Source organism: Coffea arabica, chromosome 4e, assembly GCF_036785885.1.
Source record: "Coffea arabica cultivar ET-39 chromosome 4e, Coffea Arabica ET-39 HiFi, whole genome shotgun sequence".
Lineage (NCBI taxonomy): Eukaryota > Viridiplantae > Streptophyta > Magnoliopsida > Gentianales > Rubiaceae > Coffea > Coffea arabica.
In genome coordinates, this window is record NC_092317.1 from 16246353 (window position 1) to 16266019 (window position 19667).

General features: G+C 52.7%; 1 protein-coding gene across 1 annotated transcript; it reads right to left on the reverse strand.

Moving 5' to 3' along the window:
* Positions 1–1552: 1552 nt before the first annotated feature.
* Positions 1553–7878, reverse strand: LOC140005507 (uncharacterized). The gene is made up of 4 exons (XM_072046508.1): positions 7643–7878; positions 7240–7446; positions 5264–7159; positions 1553–5192 (listed from the first exon to the last, which is right to left on the reverse strand). The coding sequence occupies exons 1-4, from the start codon at positions 7876–7878 to the stop codon at positions 1553–1555; spliced, it is 5979 nt and encodes a 1992-aa protein (XP_071902609.1).
* Between the last annotated feature and the right edge of the window lie 11789 nt (positions 7879–19667).

A 19667-nucleotide genomic window follows, 5' to 3' on the forward strand; every position in this document is an offset into this window, starting at 1 on the left:
TTCTTTCGTAGCTTTGCTTTCACTTCGGTTAAGGCATATGATAATATTTATTTTTGTGCAGTGACTAAACTGTCCGACCTCGTCGTCTCTGGCTCGTCCGAAGTGGCCAAGAGGCAGAAGAGGAAGAGCACTGACGAGACATCGGCACCTCCGCCAAAGAAGAAGAAGTCACAAGGACCAGCCGCTAAGACTTCGGCGTCTAAAGGCACTCCCACCAAGGTTGGCCAGAGCAGCTCGGCCACGGCGGCTACTGGGTCCACCTCGTCTGTGCCAGAGGGAGTTCCCCTTGGAGTTGTTACAACAGTCACACCTCCTTCTGGCCGAGGCAAGCAGCTGAAGCCTCCAGTTAATCCGGTGTCGGGGACCTCGCTATGGAATCGTTTCCATAGCCCCCCAGTGTTTCCCGGAGACGATAAGACGCACCCCGGCGGGCATTGGTGTCCGGACTGGAAAATTTCGGTCAACGACAGGTGCCAGCATCCTCGGGTTGCCCAAGAACTAGTGATGCACTCCCCCTTGCCGAGGGACTTGGAGTTCATGAAGAAGCTGAGCCCGGCCGAGATGGTTCAAAGTCTCATGGTGTCCACAGCTTCCACCTCGGCCTTTGTGGCCGAGATGGCACACCGCTACTGTGCTCTGGTCGAGGAACAGGACACCGGCAAGTTGCAGAATCAAATCTCCAAGTTGGAGAAAAAACTGTTGGTGTCCGAGTCTGAGAAGGCCGAGCTTGAAAGGCGGCTTAAGGAGGCCGAGGTGAAGGATGAGGAGGCCGTGGCTACTATCAACAGTCTCCGATCGGCCCTCGAAGAGGAGCAGAAGAGGGGGGACGAGGTGAAGGCGTCCCACGAGCAAGCTCTCGAGGGTGCCGGAGCCTCGGCCGTAGACGCTTTTCGGAAGTCCGAGGCCTTCATCAAGGACCTCGGCCAACTACTTACGCCTAACTTCATGTTTGGCTTCACATCGGCCGTTGACGAGACCGCAGCTCACCTCTCCTCCGAGGCCTTGGAGTCCTTAAAAAACCATACCAGCTACAATGAGGACTCCAAGGAGTTATGCAATCGGATGGCCGAAGGCATTCAGGCAGGAAGGAATTTGGCCGAAGTCCAGGTCGAGTTCAACAAGTGGCTGTCCGAACTCGACGAAGTGTTCGAGGACGTGGAAGTGGAAAAAGCTGGAGGAGAGGACGCTGAGGGAGACGAAGCCGGAGGGGACGTCGGCAAAGAGCATGGAGATGAAGTTCACCCCGGCGGAAAAGAGGCCGAAGAGAAGGATGCCCAGGAGGGAGCCAAGACCGGGGATGGAGCCGAGACGGGGGTCTAGGCTCGCGGCTTTAAGGGGGTGGCCGAGGTGGAGAGTGCTTAGTAGCATTCGGACCTCGGCCTTGTACTTTTGTAACGCTCTTTCTCATTGAATGAAAGCATATTTCTTCTCGTCTCAGTGCTTTAATTTCTTGCTTTGACTTCATCCCTTGCTTGTCCCCCTTATTTTTTAATAGCGTAACAACGATATTGAAGAATAACATAATAGCTGAAGTCATTACTTGATTAAAAATTCAGGCGTAATACAATCTGAGGTTCTCGGCGTGCCAAGACCTCGGCACTAATGAGCCATCTCGGTAACTCAGTTTACAATACCCCTTAGGGTCAGATTCCACAACTCGGTAAGGGCCTTCCCATTTCGGGCATAATTTCCCATGCGGTTCAGCTCGGCTGACTGAGTTTTTTCTAAGAACCAAGTCTCCAGGCTGGAATCTACGATGTCTCACGCGGGCATTGTAGTAGTGTGCCAGTGTATTCTTGTAAGAAGCTATCCGGGCTGAGGCGAGGTTCCTTCGTTCTTCGACGAGGTCGAGGTCCAGCTGCCTCTCTTCGTCGTTCACCTCGGCGGCATAGGCTGCCAGCCGAGAGCTGGGGGTAAGGATCTCAGCCGGGATGACCGCCTCGACGCCGTAGGTCAGGGAGAATGGGGTCTCTTGAGTCGCTGACCTCGGCGTGGTCCGATACGACCACAGGACACTGGGGAGTTCCTCCACCCAAGATGACCCAACTCGGTGTAGTCGGGTCTTGAGACCATGTAGGAGAGTCCGGTTGAAGTTTTCTGCTTGACCATTGGCCTGGGGGTGGCCTACCGAAGTGAAGTGTTGTTTGATGCCGAGGTTCTCGCACCAAGTCTTGAACGGGTTCTCGTCAAACTGTCTCCCATTATCCGAAATGATGACCCGCGGTATGCCGAAGCGGCAGATAATGCACTTCCAAAAGAATTTTTGAATGGCCAGCCCTGAGATGGTCCGAAGTGGCTCGGCCTCGACCCACTTGGTGAAGTAATCCACAGCGGTTACTAAGAATGTATAACCCCCGACGGCTTTGGGGAAGGGACCTATGATGTCTGTCCCCCATTGCTCAAACGGCCAGGGTGAAGTGATGGGGACCATGAAGTTTGAAGGCTGGTGGCGCTCGGGTGCGTGGACTTGGCAGGAAGGGCAGCCGAGAACGAGGTCCTGGGAGTCTTGCCGAAGTGATGGCCAGAAATATCCCAGGAGCATAGCTTTCTTAGCTAGCATCCTGTGGCCGATGTGAGCCCCACATAGGCCCTCGTGGATCTCGTGGAGGACCTCGCGTCCTGCCTCGGGGGTGACACACCTCAACCATGGGCCGAGGTAGGAGCGCTTATATAGTTCTCCATCGCGGAGTGCATACCGAGCGGCTTTGCGTTGTATCTTCCTTGCTTCAGCTCGGTCTTCGGGAAGGACTCCTTGACCCAAGAAAAGGATGAACGGGGTCATCCAAGTTTCTTCAGAGTGCACGGGGCAGGCCGCCTCTTCCACGTACCCTGGTTCACTCAGGACCTCCACCAAGACGGTTTTGTTGAGGTCAGAGAATGAAGTGGAAGCCAGCCGGGATAAGGCGTCGGCTCGCTTATTCTGGGACCGAGGGATCATTTGGATTTCGAATGACTTGAAGTACGCGGTGAGTTGGTGAACTTTGTAGAGGTACCGTTGCATGGTCTCATCCTTGGCCTCGTACTCACCAATAACTTGGCGTACCACGAGCTGGGAGTCACTGCGGACGTGGATTTGCTGGGCGCCGAGCTTGCGGGCTAGCTGGAGTCCAGCGATTAGAGCCTCGTACTCGGCTTCATTGTTGGTGGCCGGGAAGTCAAAGCGGAGGGCGTAAGAGCAAACCTCCCCCTGAGGTCCTTCCAGGAGCAGTCCGGCTCCGCAGCCGTCTCCATTAGAGGATCCATCGACATACAATGTCCACAGGGATGAGGTGGACACCTCGGGTAAGGCTGAGGTGGACTCCGGACCTTCCGTGAAAGTGAGCTCAGCAAGGAAGTCAGCTAAAGCTTGAGCTTTTATGGCGGTGCGTGGCTCGTAGGACAAGTCATATTCTCCCAATTCGACAGCCCACTTGGTGAGGCGACCAGAAGCTTCGGGTCGCACCAATATTTGCCGAATGGGCTGGTCGGTCCTGACCGAGATGGGATGGGCTAAGAAGTAGGGTTTCAACCGCCGAGTTGCGTGGACGAGCCCCAGCACAAGTTTTTCCACTTGCGTGTATCGGGTCTCCGGCCCGCGGAGGGCTCTGCTGACGTAGTAGACCGGCACTTGGGTGCCCTCATCTCGGATGAGCACAGCGCTGACAGCCTCGTCGGCTGCGGAGAGGTAGAGGTAGAGCTTCTCCTCGGGCCGAGGTGAAGCGAGAGTTGGTAGGTGATGCAAGTACTGCTTCAGCTGGTCGAAAGCAGCCTGACACTCCTCAGTCCAGGCGAACTGGTCAGCATTTTTCAGCACCTTAAAGAAAGGCAGAGCTTTCTCGGCTGATTGGGACAGGAAGCGATTCAGCGCGGCCAGGCGTCCATTCAGCCGTTGGACTTCTCGGATGTTCCGAGGTGGGGACATGTCCTGAATGGTCTTCACCTTGTCGGGGTTGGCCTCGATTCCCCGGTGGGAAACCAGATACCCCAAGAATTTTCCCGAGGTGACGCCGAAAACGCACTTCTTGGGATTCAGCTTCATTCTCGAGTCTCGCAGGACACCAAAGACTTCCCTCACGTCTGACAGAAAGGATGAAGTGGCGAGGCTTTTAACGAGGATGTCATCCACATAGGCCTCCACATTGCGGCCGATCTGATTCTGGAAGAGTCGGTTGATCAGCCTTTGGTAGGTTGCCCCGGCGTTCTTTAGCCCGAAGGGCATGGTGGTGTAACAATAAGTACCTCGGTCGGTGTAGAACGCCGTTTTCTCTTGGTCCTCCTCACTCATTCCTATTTGATGGTACCCTTTGAAGGCATCTAGGAAGCAGAGGATTTCATACCCCATCGCCGCGTCGACGAGGGCGTCTATTCTCGGCAGAGGATAGCAATCTTTGGGGCAGGCCTTGTTGAGGTCGGTGAAGTCGACACACATTCTCCATCCACCGGTGTCCTTTTTGACCATGACTGGATTGGACAGCCAGGCGGGATATTGAACTTCGTGGATCATCTTGGCCGGCAAGAGCTTGTCGACCTCATCCGATATGGCCTGACTACGTTCGGGGCCGAAGTGCCTTCGTTTCTGTCGCACAGGTCGAGCCTGTGGGTCAACGTTGAGTTGGTGAATCATGAGCTCGGGTGGCACTCCGACCACTTCATCCGCGGACCACGCGAAGACGTCTCGGTGGTCTTTGATCAGGGAGATCATTTCTTCTTTCAGGGGTGAGGGTAGTCCAGCCCCTACTTGGACCACTTGGTCAGGTTTCGCTTCATCCACTACCACCAGTTCCACCTCATCCCCGGGCTCCAGCCTGTTGGGCTCTTCTGCCTTCTGAGGGTCGATGCAGTCTATGGAGAGGACCGCTGGCCTCTTTTCTTCTGACCTCGGTGAGGGCCGGGGGGTGACTGCTGCTTGAATGGTGGCGAGGTAGCACTCCCGGGCGGCGCCCACATCGCTGCTTATCTCGGCCACCCCCGCAGATGTTGGGAATTTAAAACTCAGGTGGTAGGTGGAGTATACGGCTCTCAAGGCATTGAGCGTGGGCCGGCCTATCAACATATTGTAGGGGGAGTCTGCTTTGACCACCGCAAAACTGACAGGCACAGTTCGGCAGCGTGGATGACGCCCGATTGTTACTACCAGGGTCAACATGCCTTCCGGGTGGACGACGTGTCCCCCGAATCCCACGAGGGGAGTCCTGACAGGAGTGAGTTGCTCCCTGGTCAGTTTCAAACTTTCGAAAGTCCGGTAGTACAAGACGTCTACCGAGCTTCCGGGGTCTACGTAGACCTTTTGACTACGTAGTTGTTGGTGAGGACTTCAATCACAAGAGGTTCATGATTGCTGGAGGCCGCAGGAACGGGGTCAGCGGGACCGTAGGTGATGACCTCGGACAGCCGAGAGCTCGGCTCGGCCACCTCCATCTCGGCCTGGCGGTAGGTCCGCTTCCGGGAGTTCTGGCTGTCTCCTCCCGTTGGTCCTCCCGCGATGGTGTTGATCACCCCTGCGATGTTGGGGCCGTAGCCCGGTGAGCCATCGCGTGGGGGCTGCTTGTCCTCCCTACGATCTTCGGGAACTCGGCAATGCATGTTCGTGTCCCGTCGGTCGTCTCGGCGGGGGCCTCGGTTCTCCCGGTGGGAGACGCTTCGGTTGAAGCCTCCATCCTTGCGGACGAATTGCTTCAGGTATCCCTGCCGGATCAAATTTTCGATTTCCCGCTTCAGTTTATTGCAGTCTTCAGTCTCGTGCCCTACATCACGGTGGTAGGCACAGTAGAGGTTCGAGTTCCTCTTATCTCTCCTCCCCGGAATTTCGGGAGGGTTGCGGCCGAGGTGATTCTGCCTCATCACAGCCAGGACGTGGGTCCGGCTCGAATTGAGGGGCGTCAGCTCGGCGTCCGAGGTGGACGATCTGCCTTTCACGATTCGGTCGAAGACACTTCGGCGGTCTCGGGGTTGGTTTGAAGTGCCACTTGGGCCTGGTTCACCTCGGCCAGTGTCTTTCCTCCTCCGGGGATCTTGCCCCGTACGAGATGCTTGGGTTTCTCGCTTCATGCGATTTACATCTTCACTTCGGATTCCCTGGTCCACTCTTTCCCAGAGCTCCCGGAGTGTACGGGGGTACTGCCGATGGATTTCGGTGTTAAAGATCCCTGCTACTAACCCGTTGGTGAAGGCAGCAATAGTTACTTGCTCGTTCTGGTCAGGTATCTGTACATTCTCCTCGTTGAACCTTTGGGCGTACGAGCGAAGTGACTCGCCCTGACCCTGTTGCAGGTTCAAGAGGTAAGCTGAAGTTTTCGTTATTGGTCGAGACGACACAAAGCGGTGGATGAACCGGTCTATCAGCTCATCCAGAGAGGTAATGCTCCCCGGTTCTAAACTCCAGAACCACTTCCGGGCGGTCCCGTGCAGGAAGATGGGGAAAGCCCGACAGATCACGGCGTCGGGGACGCAGTAGAGTCGGAATGCGGAGATGAAGGCGCGGAGGTGATCCTCGGGGTCACCTCGACCGTCATAGGTGTGCAAATTTGGAAGCTTAAAGTTCGGGGGCACCATTTCCCCGTTGATGTCATCAGTGAAGGGCGGAGCCCTCATGTAATCAGAAGCTAGGCCTCCGGGACGCCGAGGTGGGTCCTCGGCTCGTTTTCCCAGTAGTCCCCGAGAAAACGCTCGGGAGATGGAGGCAATCTTGGAGGTTGCCTTGGATGAGACTCGCCTGGAGGTGCTCCGAGATAGACGCCCATCTTCGGAGTCCTCGCCTGAGGGCACTTCAGGGGACTTCGTCGGTCTCCTCTTGGAAGACTCGGCTTTTTCTTTTCCCTGCCTTTTGAGGTACCTTCCTAGCTCCTCAAAAATGTTAGGGTTGTCTGATACAAACTCGGCCATCTTGGCGATGGCGTCCTCATTGTTGGGCTGGGTCCTTTGGGACCCTGGCTCTTCAGATATGCGGTCTTGCTGGGCACCCGAGGTCTGCCCAGCCCCAGTTGAGGGAACTCTTCCGCTTCTGGAGCGCGTGGATCTCATTTTAATAGCTATCTCTTTCCCACAGACGGCGCCAATTGAAGAGGCGATTTTTGGTTGGTAGCTGAACCGACCTGAATCAGTCCTCTCTGAGATGAGGTGAGGTGAACTCCTGGATCCGAAGTCAACCTCCTTGTCCGAAGTGAATGGCGGGGTTTCTCCCCTGGGATCACTCCGACGATCAAGTTAGTATGAGAACGAGAAATATGCTAGAGTATGAGCAAATGAACAGTGTATGCTTACTTGCTAGGAGTGTATGTGGGGTATTTATAGGAGGGTAGAGGACAGAGCGGAGAGCTCATGCTGGTGGGACCCATTCTCTGGTCATTACGGCTCTGTCCCGTGTCAGGAGGCCTGACTCTGACACTGTAGCCGCCTGAGTGTGATGACGAAGAGTATTGAGCAGGTTCCATTAAGAGTCTCCAGTGCTTTTCAGATAAAGCACTGGACCTGGGTGATGTCAGGGGCCGTGACCTTATCAGCGTGCGGCCGAAGTGGGTGGTGCCGAGGTCACCTACACGGTAGGCTAGGGAAGTGGTCGAGCTCAGGGGTTATGCCCAAGATACGGATGAGCTCTGATAAGGGACGAGGTGAGTTCACCTCGGACACGCAGGATGGCCGAGGTGAGCATCCTCAGTATGCTTACTTGCTAGGAGTGTATGTGGGGTATTTATAGGAGGGTAGAGGACAGAGCGGAGAGCTCATGCTGGTGGGACCCATTCTCTGGTCATTACGGCTCTGTCCCGTGTCAGGAGGCCTGACTCTGACACTGTAGCCGCCTGAGTGTGATGACGGAGAGTATTGAGCAGGTTCCATTAAGAGTCTCCAGTGCTTTTCAGATAAAGCACTGGACCTGGGTGATGTCAGGGGCCGTGACCTCATCAGCGTGCGGCCGAAGTGGGTGGTGCCGAGGTCACCTACACGGTTGGCTAGGGAAGTGGCCGAGCTCAGGGGTTATGCCCAAGATACGGATGAGCTCTGATAAGGGACGAGGTGAGTTCACCTCGGACACGCAGGATGGCCGAGGTGAGCATCCTCAATAAGCCCCCCAAGCCTCGGGTGCTCCGGGACTGAGAGGTGCCGAGGCTTCCTTGTGCCGAAGTCATGAAGAGTCGGGGTCCTGAGACTGCTCCGGAAGATGCGGGGACTTGACACGTGGTCGAGTCAGTTGACAGGACGTGGTCAGAGGTAACCGTCGCGTCGTGAAGTGGTGGGACGTTTCGTGCAGAGGGTGTCAGCCGAAAGGACGGGCATTAATGAGGAGAGATGGACAGAAGGGCAGGTACACGGTATCCTGAATTCGAATCGTTGCCGCCTTTTCGTATTCTGGCTGCCTCTTCGGGTTCTGGCTCTCCCCTATAAATAGGGGGTCCCTTTCATCGTATGGCCCATCACTCTCTTTCTTCGCTTGTAACTTACAAAATTCGCGAGTGTAGCCGAAGTCAATCCATTAGCCGAGATCACAGCCGAAGTCATCGTCTTCGTCCGAGATCGTAGTCAATAGTAAGTATCTTTCTTTCCCTTCATATCGTCTTTCACTCATGGCCAAAACCGCTAAGACCCATAAAGAAACTGTGACCCCGAGCTACCAGACCGAGGTGAGGCCGGATCCTGAGGAAGAAGCGACGACGTCCAGCTCTGAGGGGTCGACGCAGGGTTCTGAGAAAGGATCAGCCGAGGTGAGAGCCGACGTGACGGGCTCGGAGTTGGAGTCGTCCGGGATCAGCGAGGGTGGTTCCGAGGTCGAATACGATACCGAGCTCGGGACCGAGATACCTCATGACGAGGGTGTCCTGGAGCCAGTCGCTCCAAAGGACGTGGACAACATCGACTTCGGTCAGATGCCGAAGTTTAGAAGTCGTATAGGAAGGGATAGGACCACGAAGGTGATAAACAGGTACCCTTTCCGGTCGGGGTACGAAATTCTGCCGCCCGAGGCGAATGACACAGCCGCGAACCCCCCCTTCGGCATGGTGGCTGTCTACGTTCAACAGCTGGAGGCCGGGCTGAGGATGCCGACGTCGAGGTTCCTCCGGGACTTACTTCGTCACTTCCACGTGAGGATCACCCAACTTGCCCCGAATGCGGTCCGCATCATTGTGGGGTTCGAGATGCTGTGCCGACATCAGGAGGTGACTCCCTCCGTCGACCTCTTCCGCCGATGCTATACTCTCAAGGCACACGGGACGGATAAAGGATGGTTTTATGTTGGCAATCGAAACAATGCTATCCCGAAGTTGGTGATCGGTGCTCCCAGCTCGATCAAGAACTGGAAGCGCGACTACTTCTTCGTGTCCGGAGTGGACTTCCCGAGGGGTTTTTGGTGGAGGCCAATTAAGGCGAAGGCCGACCCCTCTGCGGGGGATGCCGAAGAGGAATCCTTCCAGAAGTTGATGAAGTCGGGACTTCGGCTGTTCAGCCATGACTACCCCGAAGCCGTGCTCGTGGATGGGGGGATAAGTCGAGCCGTGATCAATACTACCAAGCCTCCCTTCTTTTCCACTGAACTTGAGATACCTTGTAATTTTTCTTTCGTAGCTTTGCTTTCACTTCGGTTAAGGCATATGATAATATTTATTTTTGTGCAGTGACTAAACTGTCCGAACTCGTCGTCTCTGGCTCGTCCGAAGTGGCCAAGAGGCAGAAGAGGAAGAGCACTGACGAGACATCGGCACCTCCGCCAAAGAAGAAGAAGTCACAAGGACCAGCCGCTAAGACTTCGGCGTCTAAAGGCACTCCCACCAAGGTTGGCCAGAGCAGCTCGGCCACGGCGGCTACTGGGTCCACCTCGTCTGTGCCAGAGGGAGTTCCCCTTGGAGTTGTTACAACAGTCACACCTCCTTCTGGCCGAGACAAGCAGCTGAAGCCTCCAGTTAATCCGGTGTCGGGGACCTCGCTATGGAATCGTTTCCATAGCCCCCCAGTGTTTCCCGGAGACGATAAGACGCACCCCGGCGGGCATTGGTGTCCGGACTGGAAAATTTCGGTCAACGACAGGTGCCAGCATCCTCGGGTTGCCCAAGAACTAGTGATGCACTCCCCCTTGCCGAGGGACTTGGAGTTCATGAAGAAGCTGAGCCCGGCCGAGATGGTTCAAAGTCTCATGGTGTCCACAGCTTCCACCTCGGCCTTTGTGGCCGAGATGGCACACCGCTACTGTGCTCTGGTCGAGGAACAGGACACCGGCAAGTTGCAGAATCAAATCTCCAAGTTGGAGAAAAAACTGTTGGTGTCCGAGTCTGAGAAGGCCGAGCTTGAAAGGCGGCTTAAGGAGGCCGAGGTGAAGGATGAGGAGGCCGTGGCTACTATCAACAGTCTCCGATCGGCCCTCGAAGAGGAGCAGAAGAGGGGGGACGAGGTGAAGGCGTCCCACGAGCAAGCTCTCGAGGGTGCCGGAGCCTCGGCCGTAGACGCTTTTCGGAAGTCCGAGGCCTTCATCAAGGACCTCGGCCAACTACTTACGCCTAACTTCATGTTTGGCTTCACATCGGCCGTTGACGAGGCCGCAGCTCACCTCTCCTCCGAGGCCTTGGAGTCCTTAAAAAACCATACCAGCTACAATGAGGACTGCAAGGAGTTATGCGATCGGATGGCCGAAGGCATTCAGGCAGGAAGGAATTTGGCCGAAGTCCAGGTCGAGTTCAACAAGTGGCTGTCCGAACTCGACGAGGTGTTCGAGGACGTGGAAGTGGAAGAAGCTGGAGGAGAGGACGCTGAGGGAGACGAAGCCGGAGGGGACGTCGGCAAAGAGCATGGAGATGAAGTTCACCCCGGCGGAAAAGAGGCCGAAGAGAAGGATGCCCAGGAGGGAGCCAAGACCGGGGATGGAGCCGAGACGGGGGTCTAGGCTCGCGGCTTTAAGGGGGTGGCCGAGGTGGAGAGTGCTTAGTAGCATTCGGACCTCGGCCTTGTACTTTTGTAACGCTCTTTCTTATTGAATTAAAGCATATTTCTTCTCGTCTCAGTGCTTTAATTTCTTGCTTTGACTTCATCCCTTGCTTGTCCCCCTTATTTTTTAATAGCGTAACAACGATATTGAAGAATAACATAATAGCTGAAGTCATTACTTGATTAAAAATTCAGGCGTAATACAATCTGAGGTTCTCGGCGTGCCAAGACCTCGGCACTAATGAGCCATCTCGGTAACTCAGTTTACAATACCCCTTAGGGTCAGATTCCACAACTCGGTAAGGGCCTTCCCATTTCGGGCATAATTTCCCTTGCGGTTCAGCTCGGCTGACTGAGTTTTTTCTAAGAACCAAGTCTCCAGGCTGGAATCTACGATGTCTCACGCGGGCATTGTAGTAGTGTGCCAGTGTGTTCTTGTAAGAAGCTATCCGGGCTGAGGCGAGGTTCCTTCGTTCTTCGACGAGGTCGAGGTCCAGCTGCCTCTCTTCGTCGTTCACCTCGGCGGCATAGGCTGCCAGCCGAGGGCTGGGGGTAAGGATCTCAGCCGGGATGACCGCCTCGGCGCCGTAGGTCAGGGAGAATGGGGTCTCTTGCGTCGCTGACCTCGGCGTGGTCCGATACGACCACAGGACACTGGGGAGTTCCTCCACCCAAGATGACCCAACTCGGTGTAGTCGGGTCTTGAGACCATGTAGGAGAGTCCGGTTGAAGTTTTCTGCTTGACCATTGGCCTGGGGGTGGCCTACCGAAGTGAAGTGTTGTTTGATGCCGAGGTTCTCGCACCAAGTCTTGAACGGGTTCTCGGCAAACTGTCTCCCATTGTCCGAGATGATGACCCGCGGTATGCCGAAGCGGCAGATAATGCACTTCCAAAAGAATTTTTGAATGGCCAGCCCTGAGATGGTCCGAAGTGGCTCGGCCTCGACCCACTTGGTGAAGTAATCCACAGCGGTTACTAAGAATGTATAACCCCCGACGGCTTTGGGGAAGGGACCTATGATGTCTGTCCCCTATTGCTCAAACGGCCAGGGTGAAGTGATGGGGACCATGAAGTTTGAAGGCTGGTGGCGCTCGGGTGCGTGGACTTGGCAGGAAGGGCAGCCGAGAACGAGGTCCTGGGAGTCTTGCCGAAGTGATGGCCAGAAATATCCCAGGAGCATAGCTTTCTTAGCTAGCATCCTGTGGCCGATGTGAGCCCCACATAGGCTCTCGTGGATCTCGTGGAGGACCTCGCGTCCTGCCTCGGGGGTGACACACCTCAACCATGGGCCGAGGTAGGAGCGCTTATATAGTTCTCCATCGCGGAGTGCATACCGAGCGGCTTTGCGTTGTATCTTCCTTGCTTCAGCTCGGTCTTCGGGAAGGACTCCTTGACCCAAGAAAAGGATGAACGGGGTCATCCAAGTTTCTTCAGAGTGCACGGGGCAGGCCGCCTCTTCCACGTACCCTGGTTCACTCACGACCTTCACCAAGACGGTTTTGTTGAGGTCAGAGAATGAAGTGGAAGCCAGCCGGGATAAGGCGTCGGCTCGCTTATTCTGGGACCGAGGGATCCTTTGGATCCCCGCAGATGTTGGGAATTTAAAGCTCAGGGATCCAAAGGATCCAAAGGACTCCAAAGGATCCCTCGGTCCCAGAATAAGCGAGCCGACGCCTTATCCCGGCTGGCTTCCACTTCATTCTCTGACCTCAACAAAACCGTCTTGGTGGAGGTCCTGAGTGAACCAGGATACGTGGAAGAGGCGGCCTGCCCCGTGCACTCTGAAGAAACTTGGATGACCCCGTTCATCCTTTTCTTGGGTCAAGGAGTCCTTCCCGAAGACCGAGCTGAAACAAGGAAGATACAACGCAAAGCCGCTCGGTATGCACTCCGCGATGGAGAACTATATAAGCGCTCCTACCTCGGCCCATGGTTGAGGTGTGTCACCCCCGAGGCAGGACGCGAGGTCCTCCACGAGATCCACGAGGGCCTATGTGGGGCTCACATCGGCCACAGGATGCTAGCTAAGAAAGCTATGCTCCTGGGATATTTCTGGCCATCACTTCGGCAAAACTCCCAGGACCTCGTTCTCGGCTGCCCTTCCTGCCAAGTCCACGCACCCGAGCGCCACCAGCCTTCAAACTTCATGGTCCCCATTACTTCACCCTGGCCGTTTGAGTAATGGGGGACAGACATCATAGGTCCCTTCCCCAAAGCCGTCGGGGGTTATACATTCTTAGTAACCGCTGTGGATTACTTCACCAAGTGGGTCGAGGCCGAGCCACTTCGGACCATCTCAGGGCTGGCCATTCAAAAATTCTTTTGAAAGTGCATTATCTGCCGCTTCGGCATACCGCGGGTCATCATCTCGGACAATGGGAGACAGTTTGCCGAGAACCCGTTCAAGACTTGGTGCGAGAACCTCGGCATCAAACAACACTTCACTTCGGTAGGCCACCCCCAGGCCAATGGTCAAGCAGAAAACTTCAACCGGACTCTCCTACATGGTCTCAAGACCCGACTAGACCGAGTTGGGTCATCTTGGGTGGAGGAACTCCCCAGTGTCCTGTGGTCGTATCGGACCACGCCGAGGTCAGCGACGCAAGAGACCCCGTTCTCCCTGACCTACGGCGCCGAGGCGGTCATCCCGGCTGAGATCCTTACCCCTAGCCCTCGGCTGGCAGCCTATGCCGCCGAGGTGAACGACGAAGAGAGGCAGCTGGACCTCGACCTCGTCGAAGAACGAAGGAACCTCGCCTCAGCCCGGATAGCTTCTTACAAGAACACACTGGCACACTACTACAATGCCCGCGTGAGACATCGTAGATTCCAGCCTGGAGACTTGGTTCTTAGAAAAAACTCTGTCAGCCGAGCTGAACCGCAAGGGAAATTATGCCCGAAATGGGAAGGCCCTTACCGAGTTGTGGAATCTGACCCTAAGGGGTATTGTAAACTGAGTTACCGAGATGGCTCATTAGTGCCGAGGTCTTGGCACGCCGAGAACCTCAGATTGTATTACGCCTGAATTTTTAATCAAGTAATGACTTCAGCTATTATGTTATTCTTCAATATCGTTGTTACGCTATTAAAAAATAAGGGGGACAAGCAAGGGATGAAGTCAAAGCAAGAAATTAAAGCACTGAGACGAGAAGAAATATGCTTTAATTCAATAAGAAAGAGCGTTACAAAAGTACAAGTCCGAGGTCCGAATGCTACTAAGCACTCTCCACCTCGGCCACCCCCTTAAAGCCGCGAGCCTAGACCCCCGTCTCGGCTCCATCCCCGGTCTTGGCTCCCGCCTGGGCATCCTTCTCTTCGGCCTCTTTTCCGCCGGGGTGAACTTCATCTCCATGCTCTTTGCCGACGTCCCCTCCGGCTTCGTCTCCCTCAGCGTCCTCTCCTCCAGCTTCTTCCACTTCCACGTCCTCGAACACCTCGTCGAGTTCGGACAGCCACTTGTTGAACTCGACCTGGATTTCGGCCAAATTCCTTCCTGCCTGAATGCCTTCGGCCATCCGATCGCATAACTCCTTGCAGTCCTCATTGTAGCTGGTATGGTTTTTTAAGGACTCCAAGGCCTCGGAGGAGAGGTGAGCTGCGGCCTCGTCAACGGCCGATGTGAAGCCAAACATGAAGTTAGGCGTAAGTAGTTGGCCGAGTTCCTTGATGAAGGCCTCGGACTTCCGAAAAGCGTCTACGGCCGAGGCTCCGGCACCCTCGAGAGCTTGCTCGTGGGACGCCTTCACCTCGTCCCCCCTCTTCTGCTCCTCTTCGAGGGCCGATCGGAGACTGTTGATAGTAGCCACGGCCTCCTCATCCTTCACCTCGGCTTCCTTAAGCCGCCTTTCAAGCTCGGCCTTCTCAGACTCGGACACCAACAGTTTTTTCTCCAACTTGGAGATTTGATTCTGCAACTTGCCGGTGTCCTGTTCCTCGACCAGAGCACAGTAGCGGTGTGCCATCTCGGCCACAAAGGCCGAGGTGGAAGCTGTGGACACCATGAGACTTTGAACCATCTCGGCCGGGCTCAGCTTCTTCATGAACTCCAAGTCCCTCGGCAAGGGGGAGTGCATCACTAGTTCTTGGGCAACCCGAGGATGCTGGCACCTGTCGTTGACCGAAATTTTCCAGTCCGGACACCAATGCCCGCCGGGGTGCGTCTTATCGTCTCCGGGAAACAGTGGGGGGCTATGGAAACGATTCCATAGCGAGGTCCCCGACACCGGATTAACTGGAGGCTTCAGCTGCTTGCCTCGGCCAGAAGGAGGTGTGACTGTTGTAACAACTCCAAGGGGAACTCCCTCTGGCACAGACGAGGTGGACCCAGTAGCCGCCGTGGCCGAGCTGCTCTGGCCAACCTTGGTGGGAGTGCCTTTAGACGCCGAAGTCTTAGCGGCTGGTCCTTGTGACTTCTTCTTCTTTGGCGGAGGTGCCGATGTCTCGTCAGTGCTCTTCCTCTTCTGCCTCTTGGCCACTTCGGACGAGCCAGAGACGACGAGGTCGGACAGTTTAGTCACTGCACAAAAATAAATATTATCATATGCCTTAACCGAAGTGAAAGCAAAGCTACGAAAGAAAAATTACAAGGTATCTCAAGTTCAGTGGAAAAGAAGGGAGGCTTGGTAGTATTGATCACGGCTCGACTTATCCCCCCATCCACGAGCACGGCTTCGGGGTAGTCATGGCTGAACAGCCGAAGTCCCGACTTCATCAACTTCTGGAAGGATTCCTCTTCGGCATCCCCCGCAGAGGGGTCGGCCTTCGCCTTAATTGGCCTCCACCAAAAACCCCTCGGGAAGTCCACTCCGGACACGAAGAAGTAGTCGCGCTTCCAGTTCTTGATCGAGCTGGGAGCACCGATCACCAACATCGGGATAGCATTGTTTCGATTGCCAACATAAAACCATCCTTTATCCGTCCCGTGTGCCTTGAGAGTATAGCATCGGCGGAAGAGGTCGACGGAGGGAGTCACCTCCTGATGTCGGCACAGCATCTCGAACCCCACAATGATGCGGACCGCATTCGGGGCAAGCTGGGTGATCCTCACGTGGAAGTGACGAAGTAAGTCCCGGAGGAACCTCGACGTCGGCATCCTCAGCCCGGCCTCCAGCTGTTGAACGTAGACAGCCACCATGCCGAAGGGGGGGTTCGCGGCTGTGTCATTCGCCTCGGGCGGCAGAATTTCGTACCCCGACCGGAAAGGGTACCTGTTTATCACCTTCGTGGCCCTATCCCTTCCTATACGACTTCTAAACTTCGGCATCTGACCGAAGTCGATGTTGTCCACGTCCTTTGGAGCGACTGGCTCCAGGACACCCTCGTCATGAGGTATCTCGGTCCCGAGCTCGGTATCGTATTCGACCTCGGAACCACCCTCGCTGATCCCGGACGACTCCAACTCCGAGCCCGTCACGTCGGCTCTCACCTCGGCTGATCCTTCCTCAGAACCCTGCGTCGACCCCTCAGAGCTGGACGTCGTCGCTTCTTCCTCAGGATCCGGCCTCACCTCGGTCTGGTAGCTCGGGGTCACAGTTTCTTTATGGGTCTTAGCGGTTTTGGCCATGAGTGAAAGACGATATGAAGGGAAAGAAAGATACTTACTATTGACTACGATCTCGGACGAAGACGATGACTTCGGCTGTGATCTCGGCTAATGGATTGACTTCGGCTACACTCGCGAATTTTGTAAGTTACAAGCGAAGAAAGAGAGTGATGGGCCATACGATGAAAGGGACCCCCTATTTATAGGGGAGAGCCAGAACCCGAAGAGGCAGCCAGAATACGAAAAGGCGGCAACGATTCGAATTCAGGATACCGTGTACCTGCCCTTCTGTCCATCTCTCCTCATTAATGCCCGTCCTTTCGGCTGACACCCTCTGCACGAAACGTCCCACCACTTCACGACGCGACGGTTACCTCTGACCACGTCCTGTCAACTGACTCGACCACGTGTCAAGTCCCCGCATCTTCCGGAGCAGTCTCAGGACCCCGACTCTTCATGAGTTCGGCACAAGGAAGCCTCGGCACCTCTCAGTCCCGGAGCACCCGAGGCTTGGGGGGCTTATTGAGGATGCTCACCTCGGCCATCCTGCGTGTCCGAGGTGAACTCACCTCGTCCCTTATCAGAGCTCATCCGTATCTTGGGCATAACCCCTGAGCTCGGCCACTTCCCTAGCCTACCGTGTAGGTGACCTCGGCACCACCCACTTCGGCCGCACGCTGATGAGGTCACGGCCCCTGATATCACCCAGGTCCAGTGCTTTATCTGAAAAGCACTGGAGACTCTTAATGGAACCTGCTCAATACTCTCCGTCATCACACTCAGGCGGCTACAGTGTCAGAGTCAGGCCTCCTGACACGGGACAGAGCCGTAATGACCAGAGAATGGGTCCCACCAGCATGAGCTCTCCGCTCTGTCCTCTACCCTCCTATAAATACCCCACATACACTCCTAGCAAGTAAGCATACACTGTTCATTTGCTCATACTCTAGCATATTTCTCGTTCTCATACTAACTTGATCGTCGGAGTGATCCCAGGGGAGAAGCCTCGCCATTCACTTCGGACAAGGAGGTTGACTTCGGATCCAGGAGTTCACCTCACCTCATCTCAGAGAGGACTGATTCAGGTCGGTTCAGCTACTAACCAAAAATCGCCTCTTCACATACACTGTTCATTTGCTCATACTCTAGCATATTTCTCGTTCTCATACTAACTTGATCGTCGGAGTGATCCCAGGGGAGAAGCCCCGCCATTCACTTCGGACAAGGAGGTTGACTTCGGATCCAGGAGTTCACCTCACCTCATCTCAGAGAGGACTGATTCAGGTCGGTTCAGCTACCAACCAAAAATCGCCTCTTCAACAAACAACACTGGAAAGAGGTCATTTAACAATGTCCAACTTGGTCACCATCCGAATAAGAGCATCAAAATCAAACTCCACTTGTATGTTAGAAAACCCATAAGAAATGAAATCCCACCACTTGCAAGGATGATTTAGGGGGTGGGAAGGGGCAGTCCTCCCTCCCCTAAAAATTTTCTGAAATTTTTATTTTGTGATATCTATTTTTAGAGAAAAGGTTAGGTATGTCATTTAGCATGTGAATACATTAAAATAGCTTTTCAAAATATGAAATAATTGATACATTAATTAAGTAGGTTGTTTCTCATCCATATTAACAAATGCCCATGGTAATCTATTAGAAAATCCCATTTTATAATTCTTGCCCCCTCAAATATTTTTCATGTTTATCCTTTATTCATCTTCTCTCTACCATTCCAAGTTTTTTGAATTATCTATTCTATGAGATAAATTACGTAATCGGTAAATAAGGAAGGTAGAATTTGTAAACAATCAAGGAGCTAAGAATTTGGATAATAAATAAGGTAAATCTTTTAAAAGTATTAAGAATTTTTTTCTAACACACCTAAGTTACACCTATCTTACTATATAAATACACACAATCACAATAATTGCACTCTTCGCATTTAGAGATTTTCATGAATTAACCACACTTTTCTTTAAAGAAAAAACTAACACCTTGCCAAACTAAAATTTTAATATTAGAAAAATGTATAATAAATAGAAAAATTAAGGTGTGAGATATGAGTTGGCAAAAGAACAAATTTCACTTCAATGTTGCATCAATTAGAATCTAACTTTTCACCTAAAGTTTATCTTTTCTCTTGGAACATTTTCAATTGATCATTTTTTTCTCTTTATTCTGTAGTTTTGGATAATCTTTGTTGAAAAGATTCATTTCATGTAAATCAATTTAATATACGTTAAAAGATGGTTTAAATAGAAAGTTACATCATTATTAGTCTTCTAAGTTGCACTATTATTAATCTTCTAATTTAGAAGAACTTAAAGAGCTTGAGTGTTCATGGGAGACTCCAAACCTTACAAAAGAAGAGTTTAAGAATTGAACCACGAATCTCATAACCAGTGTTTAATGTACTTCTCTCTTAATATTGTATTGACCTAACAAAACTAATAAAATTTTAGCTTAAAACTGGGCAGGCTCGCAATATCATATATTTGGTGTTTGCCCCCTACTCCCAAATAAAAATTCTGATTCTATCACTTGAAGGTTAGAAAACCTATGAGAAAGATATAAAGATAAACCAAACAAAGGTGCTCATTCTTTAACTAAGACCACATCAAAGTCATAAAATTCCTTATAAAATGCAAAAACTAAATTGGTAATGAAGTATACATCCAATAGCTGGTGAAGAGGAATAAATGAATGCATCCATATTAAGCTTATACATATAGGTTTGAACCAAAATACTGCTTTGCATTTAACCCTTGGAGATGACCAAAATAAGGTGATATTTAAATAAAACAAAAAATGTGTTATAAAAGTTCTATGAATGTATCACTAACTAGTCAAATAAATCAATAAAGCTTCAATTTTGAATAGAAATAACCTTAGAGTTCAAAAGTATGAGATAAATAAAGCTTCAAGTTTGAATGGAAATAGTTTTAGAGTTCGAAAGTATGAAATTAGTTTTGGATTTGGTTAGGAATTGATATTATTTGTACTATCTTTGAAAATAAAAAAAATATGAAACTAGTTTTGAGTTCAATTTAATTTGGAGTGGCGTTTTAATTAGTTCAAAGAATATATATCATGTATTACCTTTTTATTTGTTTAAACAAGATATGTTGGCTCAATGTTTGCATAAATAGTTTTATGAAAAAAAATCTTTTATAATACATAATTGCGTATACCATAAGTGATAGATTTAATACACTATTTTCGAGCATTGACTTCGAA

Coding starts and splice junctions, on each gene's coding strand:
- LOC140005507 (XM_072046508.1), bottom strand. CDS start 7,878: ATGAGGTCACGGCCCCTGACATCACCCAGGTCCAGTGCTTTATCTGAA. Junction 7,447..7,642: donor CCCACATACACTCCTAGCAA/GTAAGCATACTG, acceptor GACATCACCCAG/GTCCAGTGCTTTATCTGAAA. Junction 7,160..7,239: donor CCCACATACACTCCTAGCAA/GTAAGCATACAC, acceptor GAGTGATCCCAG/GGGAGAAACCCCGCCATTCA.